This window comes from Meleagris gallopavo, chromosome 10 (assembly GCF_000146605.3).
Source record: "Meleagris gallopavo isolate NT-WF06-2002-E0010 breed Aviagen turkey brand Nicholas breeding stock chromosome 10, Turkey_5.1, whole genome shotgun sequence".
Classification (NCBI taxonomy): Eukaryota; Metazoa; Chordata; class Aves; order Galliformes; family Phasianidae; genus Meleagris; species Meleagris gallopavo.
This window is the reverse complement of record NC_015020.2, coordinates 2,210,328-2,226,937: the sequence shown is the minus strand read 5'-3', so window position 1 is coordinate 2,226,937 and position 16,610 is coordinate 2,210,328. Positions and strand designations below refer to the sequence as shown.

At 44.5% G+C, this 16,610-nt stretch overlaps 1 protein-coding gene across 1 annotated transcript in view; it reads right to left on the bottom strand.

The window, feature by feature from the left end:
- The window catches only part of LOC100550703 (protein Niban 1), a 58,493-nt gene that overhangs the window by 18,112 nt on the left and 23,771 nt on the right, over positions 1-16,610 (bottom strand). Inside the window, exons 3-5 of the mRNA XM_010715548.2 lie at positions 16,345-16,476; positions 15,540-15,654; positions 14,036-14,203 (exon numbers count right to left, since the gene is read on the bottom strand). Of these exons, the coding sequence (XP_010713850.1) occupies positions 14,036-14,203; positions 15,540-15,654; positions 16,345-16,476 (415 nt within the window). The remainder of the gene's footprint in view (positions 1-14,035; positions 14,204-15,539; positions 15,655-16,344; positions 16,477-16,610) is intronic.

The following is a 16,610-nucleotide window of genomic DNA, read 5'->3' as shown; positions in this document are numbered from 1 at the left end:
GAGGCTTGCATGCACACCAAGGGATTATACAAATTATAGCAAACATGGAAGATTAACACTATGGTAACTCTCCTTCCATCTCCTCCCTGCATTTAACCAGCTGGTAGGCACCACCCCTGTTTTGCAAATACTCAGAGGTTCTGAGAGATCAAACGATTTCTTCAACACCACAGAGTGATCAACCAAGAGAACAAAAGGCACATAAAATCCCAATCACTTTTTCAGTGCTACCTCCCTGATTTATAGCATTTATAATAGCAAATCATAAACCAGGATGCAAAAAGACCAGTTTAAGAGCTGTACAGTCAGGCTGCTTGCTGCCAAGAGAAGATCCTCCGATGGCAGCTTGGACAAAAGAATGGAGTACTCCACCTGCAAAACTGGTGGAGTGCTGCGTCTGAAAGCTTTTGTCCTCCTGAAAGCAAACTCCGAATGTTTAGACCAGGCTTAGCTGGAGGAAGGGAGAGCGCAGCTCTTCAGCCCTCCCGTTGTGACTCACATGTTTTGTTTCTCCACAGCTGTGCTCCCTCCTAACCAAAAGGGACAGCAGAGCATCCAAAGGGCTGCATCTCGGACCTGCCAAGGTGACGATTTGCCAGTGCTGAGAAGTCTCTGCTCTCAGATTATGGAGTTTTAAATTCCATGCTCAAGGGAGTGCTCTGTTCTCACTGTTCCCGACCCACAGAAAAGTGGGAGGAAGGTGCTAAAAAAACAAGAGCAATTCTCTGTATAGTTCATGGGAACGGTGTCAGGCTGTAAAGTAGCATAAAATCCCCAATCACACATTCTTTCCTATGTCAGTAAGCACAAGAGAACACCACAGTTCTGGTAGTCTTACTGCAAATACAGCTCAAAGTAGAAAGGCAGCTTTATCCTTTCACGGCCTACTGTCATTGCTTTAATGTAAGCAATTTTTGTCACTTTCCATAGGAGGAAAGGATTGCATCAGAGATAACGCGCTGAGCAAACAGATCCATCCAGAGCTGGCCTGCGCAGAGGCTGTTGGCAATGGACACAAGAGGCACATTGATGGGAAATGTCTTGAGAAAAGGGAATTGTACCCAAGCTGAAAGGAGCTGCAGCGCACATCCTGCAGGATTTCAGTAGGAAGAACCAGGGTAAGACAACTAGCAGTTTATGGAAAGGCTAGAAGGCTGTGGACAGATTGGCAGCCAGCTGCATTCTATCAGGGCAAAGCAAGGCAAACAGTGAGTGAGCTGTTGGGTAGGGAGAGGATGGTGCGTGGGAGATGGAAGCAGAAACTGCAGCTGCAAGCAGGGCGTGTGGCAAACCCCTATTGTGTCAGGAATGATTGTTCATCTGCAGAAAGGACAATGTGTGCTTCCCTCTGGGGCTTCCCCTGAGGCGCCTGGTGCCTATCACGAGCCATGGATCTGCACCCACTGCTGTAGAACCTGGAGCGTGTCAGGGAGCTCAGTGCAGCAGTGGCTGTGGGTCCTCCTCCAACTCTCACACCATGTGTGTGGGTTGTGTGCTGGTGCAGTGTCTTATTACCTCTGGTTTCAGGTTTCTTCGAAGCTAACCTGGGTTGCAGGTGACACACTGGAACAGGTTGCCCAAGGAGGTTATGGATGCCCCATCCCTGGAGGCATTTGAGACCAGGCTGGATGTGGCTCTGGGCAGCCTGCACATAGCAGGGAGTTGAAACTAGATGATCATTGTGGTCCTTTTCAACCCAGGCCATTCTATGATTCTAAGATTCTATATGCAAAGGCACGCCTTAACACAGATCACTCTTCTTTCTTTGCAGTAATCACTGTACTATCTCAGTCTATTTTCCTGCTTGTGTCATATACACAGCTTTCACAACCACAGCGAGCTGGAAACATCTGCTCTGCATGTGTGATGTACCTTATTCTCCTCTGCCTGGGCCAGCTGCTACCCTCCTCAAAACAGAAAAATGTCCTTTCCTTTTGGGTAGCCTGTATGCACACATATAGGCTTCTAGCTCCACCTTCATGCTCTATCTCTTTATGAAGGGAAGAGCCAGGCACAGAAAGATTTAATTGTCACTGGACAAGAAGCAGTTAGCAAATAAATCTTCAACAACATTGCAAGCTGTAAAGTTTACTGAATGTCCGCCAGCATAATGCCTGTGAGACTTTACGGGCACCCAGACTGACGCTACGTGCTTAACGCAGGCTCCTCTGCACTTGGAAAGTTCCCCACGCAGCTTCTCCAGCTGCTAATGGATAGAACATCTGCTTGTTTGGGGAGAGCAAAACAAAATTCTGTTTGGTCTCTTTTATTTCGAAATAAGAAAAGCCACACAGAGACTCTATTTCTCATACCCCAGCATGCAGCCTAATTCAAATAACAAACGCAGATAAGATACTGCTAACAATGCATTCCTTTTATAAACATAACATACAAGCAGTTCATTCACAGAGTAACTGCTGCAAAGCTCTTATGAAAAGAAGAAAGGACAACTGGAAACACCGTGACTTTCTACATCTCCCCACATCACTTATCTCACGAAGGCACAGTGCTTTCAGTGCTGCAGAAAGCTGCCTGTAGGCATGAGCCTCCAAAAATAAATCTCAAACCTTCACTGATAGACATGATGCACAGAGGACCAGGCTCCTCAACACCCACTAAGTGCAGTGGGCACCAATGAAGTCCTGGTGCCAAATCCATAACACAGAAGGTCCCATGCCTAACTTCGGTCACATCCAATGTTTTGGCCACCGTCACAATTCTGTCACTTAATGTGGTTCTTCATGTTACCCACTACAGCTCCTTGGTGTCACCCAGCAGATGCCTGGTCAGACAGCAGCAATGGGCCACCTTCAGCCCCAGGCTCCCACACGTGTGCCCAAAGGCAGCAGCATGGACTAGCTGCCCTGCTGTTCTCAGCCTCACTTGGCGCCATGGACTGGCCAGTCCTACCCTAGTCAAACACAGAACGTTTCTGTGCAAAACCTTCTAGAAACAGACTGTGCTACCAGAGTGCTAGAAGTGCTGCCTAGTGCTAAAAGTGTGGGTTTTCAGCAAATCTGGATGATAGGAAATCTGTGTTCAACCATTCCAATTCAAGCGCCTTAACTGCAGGTACTACACACTGCTGCATCGGATGATTAATCACTCAGATGGCAATTTCCCTAATTACAACTGAAGGGAGGTGCCTCTTTAATAATACATCCCCTAGCCTGCTGTGCTGAAGGTTAGAACACTTTTCAATACCCAATTTAGCCTGTGCACCCCTCCGGGCAACCATTGTTATGAATAGGGCTCACTGCTGCAGCATTAAAAAAGGAGTGCAATGGTCACGACTCCACAGGAACAGGGATAGGTGTCTGAAGATAGATAGCTTAGTATTTACTCCCTTCACGAATGCAAAGTCAACAAGCAAAGTCTTCATGCAAGCAGGAGCATGGCTCGTTTCTGTTCTTCTCATACAGCCTAGTGGCAAAGGCCGTGTTTGGGGAGCTCAGCAAAATGTTTCTGCAGCTCCTGCTGGGACTGCAGTCAGATGCGGTAACCAGACAGCAAGAATTTTCCACCTCCCACAATTTATGGGGTGATCTGCTCCGCTGAGACACCAACAGTTTGCAGTTCCCTCCTGCATCCCTCCTGCAAACTGGGTCTCGCTCACGTCTGGATGCAGCAGCAGCGTTACAGCGTGGAGCTGCTCGGAGCCAAGGAGCTGCAGTCAGGATATTTTACGATGTGTAAAACCCGTGCATGCCATTCTTCAAAATCAGCGGAGTGCCCCAACTGCGATCCAGTAAATATCCATCTCTCTTACAGGTTTTTGTTACACTAGATTTATTACTTTTGTTGTTAATAATAATAAAGGGGTATATGGGCTGTGGACAAAGTACTTTACCAAAGCTAGCTAAGGCCACCGAGAGCAATCTAAGTCTTTGGCTGACATTTAACAAATAGCTGAGGCCCAGAGAAGACGAAGATGAACCAATGCTGACATGGAATCCAGAAGCCTGAGCTCACAGAGCACAGGTTTTAATTGAAGAAATGCTGATCCTGACAATCCGCCCATCATTCGACTTCCAAAACTCAGAAGCAGTCCACCCTGCTCACTCTGCCTCCCGCAGCACCAACATCTGTGCATGCTCCTATGCTGCAGAGCTGCAGACAGGTTGGTTCTGCAGTCAGTGAATGTTATTTTCCACGTGGGTCCTGAATTCTTCCTGCAGGTAACTGTGGATGATGCCACAGTTGATGCCAAGCAATCTTATAGCAATGGTAGTATTTATATATGATGGTGATGCAGTCAGAAGGTAACCTTGCCAGCTCCCCTACTTCCTAATTTAATTAATTAAATTAGAAACCTTGTTTAATTTTACATAATCTCACAGTAAAACATTCTTGCTCCCTCATCTACTTGGTGAAAACCTGGCTTAGATGATGGCAGTGCCCTTGTAGCTCTCTCTTGCTGATCCCCTTATGTAGCATCTTCCTGGGACAAGAAAAATCTCTGGCTCTACAGTGCTGGTGAAGGGCCGTGCTTCTTGGGAGGCTGTGAATAGAGCAGTAAGAGGTGGACAAAGCTGAATAATATTTGGGATTTTCAGTGTTTTACCTTTGGTTTCAGCAGTCTCAAAAGATGGTGCTTCTGCCACTTCTTGTTTCTACTGGACATCGCCCTCAACAGAACAGTTTCTGTGCTAAGATTTGCAATTCAAACTTCTCCCAATTCCCTTCCTCTTCCAAGTCATCCTCCTCTCACCCCAGCATCTGTTTCTTTCAAACATATTTAGAGTGTTGTGTTTCCTCTGCTTTCCATTAAACGCGCTTTTTAATAATAATAAAAACAATCTATTTGATTTTTCGAATTGAATTTCTTTTAAAAAATAGCCCTTTTACAACAAAGGCTGGTAAAAAAGAAAATAGAAAATATCCATCCCAAAGCAGAGGGAGGCTGCAGAAAGAAAAGGCTATTATATTTCAGAAGTGTGGTATCTTAGCCATCTCAATAAGCAGGACACTGCCAGCTCTCATAGTGGCACTTTGAAGAAAGCTGTTACATACTGCCAACTGCTGACAGATTTGGGTGAAAGCATCTGGAGAACACTGAGGAGTCAGAGATGTTCCTGCAGTTAAAGAAATATTCCACCAACCTCCCTACACCACTGTTAGGGGATGCCTACCAAATACAAATAAGCGAGCACACCAAAGAGCAGTTTCCCTCTCTACAAATGATCTGTCTAGCACAGGTTTCCTGCAATAGCATTTTTTTTTTCCTATTATTTCAGCAAATACCCTCCTGGGATTCAGTTGCTCTGGCTAAGAACTGCAGCAGTTATTGCTGGTTGCTCATCCAGTTTCTGTTAATGATGAGTAACTTTCTCCGAGGTGGTGCATGAGCGATACCATCACATGGAAAATGATGGACAAGACACAGAGAATAGGCCAAGAGAGAGTCCTGGCCCCAAAGTTGTTACGCACAGATGAGCAAAACCAAGCCATCATCTCCTTATCAGATGGCAAAAAGAAGTCACCTGAGTTCTTAGGTATTTCAAGAGCTACTGCTTGTATTACAGAAAATTGCTAAGGAAGGCAATGGCCATAATCTCCAAACACTGAGGTCCTGAATCTCTCTGTCTCTTAAAAACCAAACAAAACAGTCCTGACACACAGAACTTCACCCGAGGGCTAATAAAATCCAAGTGAATTCATCTTCCTGAATGTGGGGAGATGAGGAGGACTGGGGAACTGCACCTCATGGGAAGACAGCCTGCCCTGGGCTGGTAAGCAGCTACAGCACCCCAGAGATATATCTCTGAATGAAAGAACACACAGTTTAGTTTCACAAAATGAATCCTGTCATATTATTATCCCAAACTGAGTTGGAAGTGAAGTATAACAGCTTGGATCTGAGAGGCATCAATCTCACAGCTCTGATGTTTTCCGGAGAGCTATGTGCTGTGTATTATTCATAGATCATGTGGTACAAAACTGCTAACCACTAACAGAAGCAAGATGAGGTCATTTCCAAACAGGATACAACCCTGCAATAATACTCCGCATTTATAGCAAATAAAGTTTTGCAGCACAAACTCCCTCAGAGAACATTACACCAGAGTTTCAGATGGTTGCTTCGCAGCATGCATCGCCTGTATTAAAGCTGCTCAAAGCAGAACCTCCCTCTGCCAGGAGCATCACCCTGGGGTTTTATAGCCTAAACCACAGCATCATCCATCTCTGATAATCCCCAAGTGCTTTACAAACCACTCCTGGTAAAGGTGATCATTTTTTCTACCACTGACCTTTGAAGCTGCAGCCCAAGTACAGCCTTCCACCTGCACCAGTGAGTCTCTTCAGAGCTACTAAAATAGGCTCAGGGGGTGGGTGCAAGGCAGTGCCTCTTCTGCACCACCTCCTGCTTTGTGCTGCGTTAGAAATGAAAGATCAGACCACGGTGGGAGGTGATGTACGTAGCAAGAACATCACTTCAATTAAGATTTTACACACGTTAATCATCTTGGCATTTCAGAATGAATATACCTCCCACACACTTGAAAAGCCCAACTACGGTAGAAGCAAGAGAGGCATACTGGAAAAGCCAAAGCCATGCTGACTGAAGGAACTGATGTCACAGACAGAAGACACCCCGTCTAAGGAAAAAATAGTCTCATTTTAAGCAAATCATATAGCCAGTTCTAAATTGTGTTCTAAAACATTTCGTGGGGTTTTTTTTTAGCACCTCACAGATCTTGTCAGAGATTTTCATTGCAGAGTGGTGGTGTGAGTTGTGACGGTGCTGATACTTCCACCAACACTTACACCTCAGTTTTGAACCCGTATTTGGGCTTCTGGGTCAAGTGAGAGACACGGAATAGACCAACCATCACCTCAGCCACTCAGATGGAGTAAAGGAGGTATCACCCTGTTAGCCATCAAGTGATTGAATTAACAAGTCAAAAAGCAAGCTCCATCTGAGTTGGACAGGAGAAGCTCTAAATACTGCCTGCATTGTACTTTTGCCCATCCACAAAGTATCACACAAACCTTCAGAACGGTCTTGCTTTCATCCCAGAGCAGAAAAGCGACTGTACTTTAACATCAAAAAAGTTGTTTTTGATATTTTGTGGTTATCAAAGCAATTTCCCACTCAGTTCTACTTTATTTGGTCCTTCTGCACATTATCTGAAGGAGATAATCCTGAAAATGATGCCTGAAAAAGAAACTCCTTTTCTTCACCTGCCCTCTCCAGATGAGAAAAGCCATCCCATTTGCAACAGAAGACTCATAAACCTCTTCCAAGCCCTATTTGGACTCATGGCAGTTGCTTTTAGGGATAAAGATGAGCAGTCCAGCTCCATGTTTAGGGACAGTGAGATGCATGCAGAAAGGATGGCAAAGAGAGGAAAGTGGCCAAGGAGGACAGTATTTCTCCTGACACAGCTGACCTTATCTTCAGCTTGAGCATCTAATTTCACCTTCTCAAATCTTTATCAGCACTTCAGTAATTACTCTGAATTACAGCCCAAGAGTTGGCAAACCATTACGTACACATAGTGCCGGAGCGACAGAAATAATGATGAGAAAAACACCTGTCAGCTAAATTTAGAGCTGAAAAAGGAAATGTGGGCCCAGCCAGTGGCAACCCAAAACAGCAGAGATGGAGGAAAAAATCTGATGGTGTCTCAGTTCTGCTATTGTAGCCAAACTGTGCCAGAATGTGCAGCGTGAGATTAAAAGGAAATTTTGTACTTATCCCTTGCCTAATGCATTTATTTATGGGACTTCTCTATTTTTTTTCTCTTTTCTTTTTATTTATGGCTTAATTGGAGACTGCGGGATATAGTTTTGAAAGTCCCTTAGCTTCCTGTGTCGTGATGCTGTTTATCAAGATACGGATGTGAAATCAAACCAGATGAAAGAATATAAAAACAAGAAGTGAAACTGCATCTCCCCAGATTAGCTAGTTGTATTTTCCTTCTCATCACACAGACTTCCCTGCACCGCAGCACCAACCAGTTGGGCTTCTTCCCTTTTAACAGCAAATACCAAGTGAAACTCAGTAGCTGGTAACCTCATAGAGGGAAAGGAAAAGACCTCATAAAGTGACAAAACAATGAAAGAAACATTCAGGAGAAACTTCTGTCTGATTTACAGGGCATGCAAATGTAAAGGACTGAAAAATGAAGGATAGTAATGATGAGATACTACCTATATTTTGAGCATTTCCCTCATTATTGCTATTCTGGCACTGATAGCACTTCACTGCTGGGGATGAGGTGGGCACCTCACTAGCAACCTGCCCCCTAAAATGGGAGGGGTGCAGCTCTCACCACTTCTCTGCTTTCCGAAAACAAAATGGGGATGGAGAGGGAATGAAAATAAGACCAAACTGTGGGTGAAAGTGGAGGGACCATGGAGATAATGGCAAACAGATGATCTGCATGCCATAGTTCACATCTAATCTGGAAATAGCAGGTTAAGAAAAAGGAGTTAAAAATGAAGCCACTTCAACACTCCACTTCAACTCACGCACAGCTTCTTTAAAAACCTGAAAGCTTTTAAAACTAGGTATTACATGAAATCTCACGCTGATGAAGGTCTGAGCTCTACCGAAGCTTGAGAAGAACAGGTTCTCTGGAATCACAGAACATCCCGAGTCAGAAGGGACCCACAAGGATCATTGAGTCCAATTCCTGGCTCCACACAGGACCACCCAAACCTCAGACCCTATGTCCAAGAGCGTTGTCCAGAGTCTCATGAGCTCGGGGCTGTGCTCACTGCCCTGGGGAGGCTCTTCCATGCCCATCACCCTCTGGGCAGAACTTATTCCTTCCATCCAACCTGAAATTCCTGCGTCGCAGCTTCATGCTGTTCCTTTGGGCTCTAAAAGTAACAGTGAAAGATCAGCAGCTCCTCCTGGGTCTTGGTTCAACCCAAGAATAAATTAAGGCAAAACTTGGGGACGGAAAGTTAAAAAAAGGTTCTATGGGCAGAAAAATGCACTTCACGTTGTCCCTTCTATCAGGAAGTTGATATGAAAATGATATTAGAATATGTAGCATAGTCACATGCATCTTCTTCTGACAGTTATTTTTTGACTTGGCACATTTGCCATTTTAAGCTTTTAGTTTTCAATTTTGCAGAAACAATGAAGGCATTATGACTACCCTGGGAACCTACTGCAAGTGTTTTACAACACAAGAAACAGAGTAACAAATGCTGAAAGCTTAATCGTGTAGTACTGTGCCAAAGATCCGTGTCTTCTCTGTATGTGGAATTATCTCTATCAAGAGACATCGCCAAATATTATTACTCTACGCCACATTTTACTATTGACTCTGCATTTGCTGGCATGGAAGAAGCTTCTTCAGCAATGAGCATTTCTTTGGCTGATCCACATTCTGTATTTAGAGACCTCCCCTGAACATTATCTTTCTATACGCATATTTAAGTCATTTAACTAATTTAACTCACCCTTTCATTTCCAACCACCAAAAAGCTTTGAAATCAGCAAGTATAATGTTTCATATCCTCTGCCTTAGGTAATAAACTCAGTGAGAAAGAAATCACGGCATTTCAGAGCTGCACACGATGTTCTTTAATGCAGCTCACTGATGCTTTCAATTACAAAGGTATTGGTAAAGACTGGAAAGTTTGGAGGGAAGGAAGCTTTTGATGGAGCTTTTGTAAAGTAATTCTGAGATAATGAGCAGGATGCACTGATTGTGCAAATATCCTATTAGCCTTTATTGTTCCTAGAAGAAAAATTTTAAGAGAAGGGTCATACACAAAAATGATGAAGACGAGTTTTAAAATTCATTTGACTTAAGCTCAGCCAAAAAAGGGTATTGACTGCAGGTGCAGCTTATGTGAAGTTTGTCAGGTCTGGTACCCCAATTACTGCAGCTCTCACAATCGGCCCAGGCCTCTGGACCCCCCAGCACAAGCTCCAGGCCCCTACATCTTCTCACTAGCTGGCTCAGACCTAATGGATCTTTCAGTTCCAGTCCCAGCCCTATGGTGTCTATGGTCACTGGCTCCTACGCCTCCCCTCCTGCTTGACAGATGCCCTGAACTGAGCTTTGCTGGTGAGTGAAGCTAATGGACATTTACACCAGACGGAATTCCATCAAGAGAGCACTCAGGGCTCACCAGCTGCCGGCCCTGCACTGGCAGACCCTGTGCTCTGCAGCCCCTTCTCCCACAGCTGGCACAGGGATCTGCCACACACGTCCAGCTGGAGCTGGCACTTCAAACCTGCAGGGTGCCCATGATGTCGGTGCTCCTTCCCTACCTCCTGGCACTCGGCACCCCAGCACACACCAACAGAGAGCAGCCTTACCCTGAAGAAGTGTTACAAGTGGAGGCTGGTAAAAAGGCAGGACAGACCGAGGCGATATCAAGTGTGGGGTCTGGCTGGGCTCACCACCCTCCTGTCCGCACCTCACTGTCCCTTCTGTCTCCTTCTTCCTCACCTATCCCATGCTTGTTCCTCTTCAATCCACTATGGCCTTTTCCTTTTCCTACCTTTGCTCCTTCCCCTAAATATCCCGTTCCCAGCCTACTGGAAGACACCCTGTGATATACTTTACACAGTCCCCAAGAGCTTTTCCCCTGCATCCCTCAGCAAGTCCTGTCCTCGTTCAGGCAGTGGCAACCTTGGTAGGCTTCACACTGGGACCATGAGCTGGGCCTCCTCCTCTGAGTTCCTCTATGCCCCTCAGCCCATCAGGATCCTGCTGTTGCTCCCCAGGCATTGCTGCTTTCAGCAAGGAGCCCTGAATCACACAGCCTCATAGCTTAAGGTCCCCAAAGCATCTGACCTCCTCTGCAAAGCCTCAGGCATCACGAAAGCTCTTTGCAGAAGAGCAGAATGGGAGCTGCCCAGATGAATCATGGAACTTGGATGATTTCTGTGCTCAGATTAATCTATCCATCAACATTCAGAATCAGGCTAATGAACGGAATTTCTGTGTACACATCCTGTACACCTAGAATAATTTTGGCACCGTGATTGATCCAGTTGGGTTAGGTACATTTTAAAGCTTGTTTAATTTATTTCACCTGAGTTGTACTCAAGAACGGTGCAAAACGTCTACTCGTTCCATCAACAACGAATGAAAACATTGTCTCATTGAACTGCAAATCATTATCAATTAGTATAAAAGAAAGCTGAACAACAAGAAATTTGAAGGGGAAGGAAAAACCCACAGCACATGCATCTGACTCATACCTGCAAGTAGCAATCACTAAATCCAACCACTTTTGTAACTATTCTTCTGACCATGAGCTCTGACCAGAAAACCCAGAAACACAGGATGGACCAGTTATTTAAAAAGAGAGACTCAGAAAAGAGTCAATGGCTGAATCCCAGGGCAGCTCCCATGACAAAACCACACGCTGATTCACTTGAGGTTTGTGTTCAGAAAGAAGCAGCACTTAATTCTGCTTCCTGGGAGAAAGATTGTAACTACAAACTCCTCTGAATTTTTGGCTGAAACCCAGTGTGATACATTCCTTTCCAGAACTCCTAGTGCTATTTTACAGAAAAGACAGAAAGGCACCTTCTGATCAGACATTACATCTGCCTTTCACCTACCCTTGCCAAATCTGCCCTGGCAGGGGAGAGAAGCAGAGAGTGCTGCCTTGGCTGCTGCTCCTCATCCCACTAAGTTCTATTCCACAGTCAAACTGGGAGGATTTTTTGCTTCAAACACAGAGTTTGGGCCACGGAGGTCAGTGATCATTTTCCCATTGACAGCACTTAGGTTTCAAGCAGATGGTACGAGTCAAGAAATCAAGAAAATACTGGGTCCCATCTCCTTAGCCTGAAAAACCTGCTCAAGTTTACCAGTGAAACAATAGGTCTTAATTCAAACTGTCTTTAGCTCCCAGTCTGTTGAGAACAAATAGTGTGATCGGAAGGAGGAGTGTTGTTAAAGGTACTCCAGTGTCACTTTGGTTGGATAACAACATGACCATAGAAAAAGCTGAGAGGGACAAATCCTGGAACAGATGCATAAATGAGCAGCAGCTGAGCCATATGAAATATAATAAAACACAGACTTGCAGGCACTGGAGATGGAAAAGACCTGTTAGGTCATCGAGTCCCAGCTTTTGCCAATTCAGAATTGTCCCCTGGAGTGATGTGCTGAACTTTAAGGGAAAAAAAAACAAAAATAAAAAAAATAAGGCTGCCAAAAGCTTTGTCAAGCCTGTTACACTTGCTCCAGAAGAGGCAAATGAAAAACCCAAATCTCACGAACAGGCTTCAAGTCATGGAAGACTGACAGTGCCAGGAAAACTTGATTATATCCCCATCTACTTACCAAACCCTGGTGAGGAAAAAAGGGGTGGCTTCCCAAAGTCCACAGCACTTTCTGTATGACCACATCTGAAATCAGGCTGATCAGAACCATAAATCACAGAGGCAGGCTTTGCCTTTGGGCACTTCAGGGGAATGCGGGCTCCTCTGCCAGCTATGCAGGGAGTATTTATCGAGACTACAGACTTGAATTATTTGGAAGTGCCAGAGGAAGGTGTGCTCCTTCTAGACCGATGCCTCTAGCCTATGCTAATCTACTCCTGAAATAGTCTGTACAGTTGCCATGTTTGGTATTTGCTTATCGCATCATTTTAGCCCTCAGTTTCCCCACACCTACACAGATTTGCATTGGAGTTGCTCTGCCTGGTTTGTACAAGGCTGGCAGTGCTGGAAATGCTTGCTGTGGCTCTCCAGCTTCAGCATAAGCGTGGCAAAGGGGGCCCAGAGCATGCCAGGGGAGCATACACCTCTTGCTGAGTGCAGGGACTGGGAGTCCTGCATGTCCTGCAAAGGCAGTGCCTGCCATCACCCACCACCGAGCACCGTGCAAAGTACTCAGCATCCTAGGGGACTGCCTCAAAGTACAGTAATGTGTGTTTTCATCATGGGAGTGCAGTCCTAAAGGGGACTAGCGATATTGTTGGCAGCGGAGATGAGAAAAGAGACAGCAATTGAGGAGAATCCAGGGAGGACAGCATGAGACAACTGTCTGAGGGCAATAGGGTGAAGTTGATGACAGATAGACTAAAGTGATGGCTAAAAGCAACACAGGGAGCAACTGCTGTAAGCAAAACAGACCCATCACACATTGTACTCTCAATTCTTTTATCTACAAGCATGGGCTTTCAGGCCTAAGTAGATGAAATTGTTGGAGACATTCCTGTGTTTTTATCTGCAGCCAAAGGCAGCAGGAGCAGATGGAACTCGAAACAAATTCTACAGGCATACAGGAGCCTGGACACCAATAGGTCAGCTCGATGAAAAATGAGGAAAATCACATTAAACCAATCATCTGAAAAACAGAAAAGTATTTCTTTTTTTGCAGGTTCCAACCCACAAACGCTCTTCCAGTTCAACAGGAGCAATGTTACTTTTATAATCCTAGCAAGTCACAAGTTGTTTTGCTTCAGACAATGCCTCAAAAACTTCTAACCCAATGTACTCAGAAAGAGATTTAGAACAAATTTTTGTGCACCATGCCTTACACACAACTCACGTCTCTCTTACAAGGCTCTGCCATGGCTGAGGGCCTGAACTGCCATCTCAGCACCCAACAAAACCAGAAAGTGTTTGATCAGTGATGGTGTATGTAAAAGACATCACAAAATGCACTGAGAGTCCACATTCTCTCATCACTTTACAGACATGGTCCAGGAGATCTGTGTTACACTTGTCAAGCTTGCAAACACAGGCGAGAATTTAACATACCATGCTTAGTAAGCATTTCCTATGATTTTGCACCAAGATACTGGTTTTGCATGAACTGACAGAGAGGGGAATGTCGCTTTCAAAGCAATTCCCATGTCTTCTATTTGAGTTTCCTGCAGCGCAGCTCAAACCCAACCTAACTCAGCTCCTGGCAAAGCTAGAAAAAGTGTATGTTAATTCATTTCTCGAGGCACTGAAAACTGAACATCTTTCATACATCATTTTCACAGTTTTTTTCTTTCCTTTTTCTTTCTTTTTTTTTTTTACTTTTACTGTAACAGCTATTTAAATCTCAGGGTAGATAAGGTGCAGGAAGAATTCTTTTGCACTCACCATAGTTGGAGTGTCTCACGCAGTCACTCAGCACCGCGCTGAACTGCCTCTGGGCTTCTGGCTCCTGGAAGCAATAGTAGCTGTGTCGGGCAAATGGCTGCCAGAGGTACACTGGGAACTCCCTTGGCAGCTGAACGAAGGCTTGAGCAGTCTCCTTCTCACTCAACCCTGCACAGAACACATCCCAACTTAACATCTGCTGAATTTTGGTGGGGTTGGATCTTCTTCTCTTCTATGGCCTCTTGTTTTGTATTCAAGGTAGACGTAAATCACATACTTTTGGCAATACAATATAAATATTCTATTGGATTGTAACTCATTTCCATGGCAAATGAGTAAATTACTGGACAACTCTGGTCTCTTCCACACAGAGACCATACAGGGGCATATGGTCTTCCACATGGAAACAAACTGCATTAAATCATAAAGGAACAGCAGTGATTTCCCTTTGCCCAAGGTTTTCATACAGAACTGCATCACGGCCTTACGAACTGTCACTTCAAGCAAGTGGTGGAGCAAAGAAATCACAAAGTATGGACCTTTAAAGTCCCTTCTGACTCTGAGGATTCTATGATGATGATCTGTAGCTGCAGCCTGACCTGAATCATTGCGTACAGGGGATACTGTACAACATCAATCTTTTCTCAATGCTGTGCATCCCAACACAGAAGAGGTTCATCTTGGTGAGTGTTCTGCACAAAAGGGCAGAAAGGCTGAAAAAGAGTAACTGAGCCAATCTTTGCAGAGGGTGAGCCATGGGAAGCCTGAAGTGGCCCTAGGATGCTCCACATTGCTCATCCTCAGCTCTGGAGCTGAGGTGACGCAGAGGACACCTCCAAGCTCTGCCAACCTCTGACCATCCTATACCAGCAGTACTGTCTTGGGAAAGGGGAAATCAGGGACACTTCCAGTCATAACTTTTAAGTAATATGAGACAGGACTTCAAAAAACACAGAAAAAAGCCCCCCACAAAAAAGATATCTTCTCACTGCTCTTATCCTTTTTCAAACTTGACTTTCTGTAGAGATTAAGCCCTGAACTTTTCCCGTCTTCAGGGACTGGGGAGGATGCAGGGAGAAACCCTGCAACTCCTGTTGTAGAAACAACAAATCCAGCAACAGCAACTTTCCTGTTGTCTCTGTGGGATGCACCATCAGCTGTGAATCAACACAGGCAGCTGGTATCCAAAAATGGAAACAAATAAACCAGAAATATTAACAAAGCTGGGAACAATAGTGGTGTAGTTCCTGCCCCACTTCTGCACAGCTTCCAAAGGGTTTGTGTAGGGATACCGGAAAAATAAAGAGCCAGAATTTCTCTGAACATTTCAGTTCACGGCATCTTTTGTGTATGTCTACTCTGGGCTTAAGTTTTGACTTAGAAAACATGCTGTTTGCGTCTTGTGTGAGCTTACTTTAAAGCCTAACCTCAAAGTCTGCCCAGATGTGGCTTCTGTAAGGAAAAGAGCCTGAAGTTTGGCAGTTTAACTTTCACCAAGGCTTACCAACAGGATCTGGAAAATGTTTATCAGACAGCAAATTGTAATCTTCTTCTAAAGTCAGGACTTTGCCTCCCGCAGGAACAATATGATGTTTAGGGCTGAGTCCTTTCTGGTAGGCCTGGAAAATCATGTCAGAGGGAGTCAAAATTGAGATTTAAGGAGAGAGAAAGCATAAACTACTCATTTACAAAGCTAATGCACACATTCCTCAAATGAAAAGGTTTTCGTCAGGCTGAATTTTAGACATACTCACTGACAGACTAGACGTGTCAAGTCTAAAACATTTTTAAGTAAAAAACGTATTTAGAAAAGATCTTTCAATGCTCATCAACCCCAGTGAAGAGTCAGGGACAGAAGGGAAGAGAAAAGGATGGGATTTTCTGCTAAGCTTTGATTCTGCTAATTTGTTTGATTTGTCAGCCAAGACTCGTTTGACCACAGCAGCTGCCAAACAGAAGTCTTCACTGTAGCCTGACTGAAGCAACGTAAAAATTTCTATTTAAAACCCAAAGTAGAAACCTGGTGATGTATTATAATCACATACAAAAAAGAAGTGTTCTGTGATATGCAAAGGTTCAAAGTGCTGTCTAAGTGATTTGCTATGTTTTGCAAATGTCTGTGGCCAATAAAAGGTACTTCAGCAGACCCTCAGGCATCCCTGTGAAGTTTCCAGCCAAGGCTGCGAGGCTGGAGCAGCCTTTCTGGGACATTTCATCTATTGCTGGAAGAAAGGCACTTACAGCAACAAATTCCTCAGATCTCAGTCTCTTGGGGAGTGTGGAAGAACATAACAGGAAGAAACATTTACCTCTTTGGTCTCAAAGCAATCCACAGTGTAGTCATTTTTGATAACAACATATCTGTCCTTCCACTTCTTCACATCCTCAGCAAAATGCAACAACTCTGTTTCATATAAGACAGTCTCAGCTTCTGACTTGGGCTACAAAGAAAATTTTCTAGATTTGAAATGACTCTGGGTCATTTTGAAATTTTATTTCTACATTTCTGTAAGATTGCTATGAGGGTTTTGAAGCCTTCAAACACAACTGGATGCAATACACATCTGTTTGAATC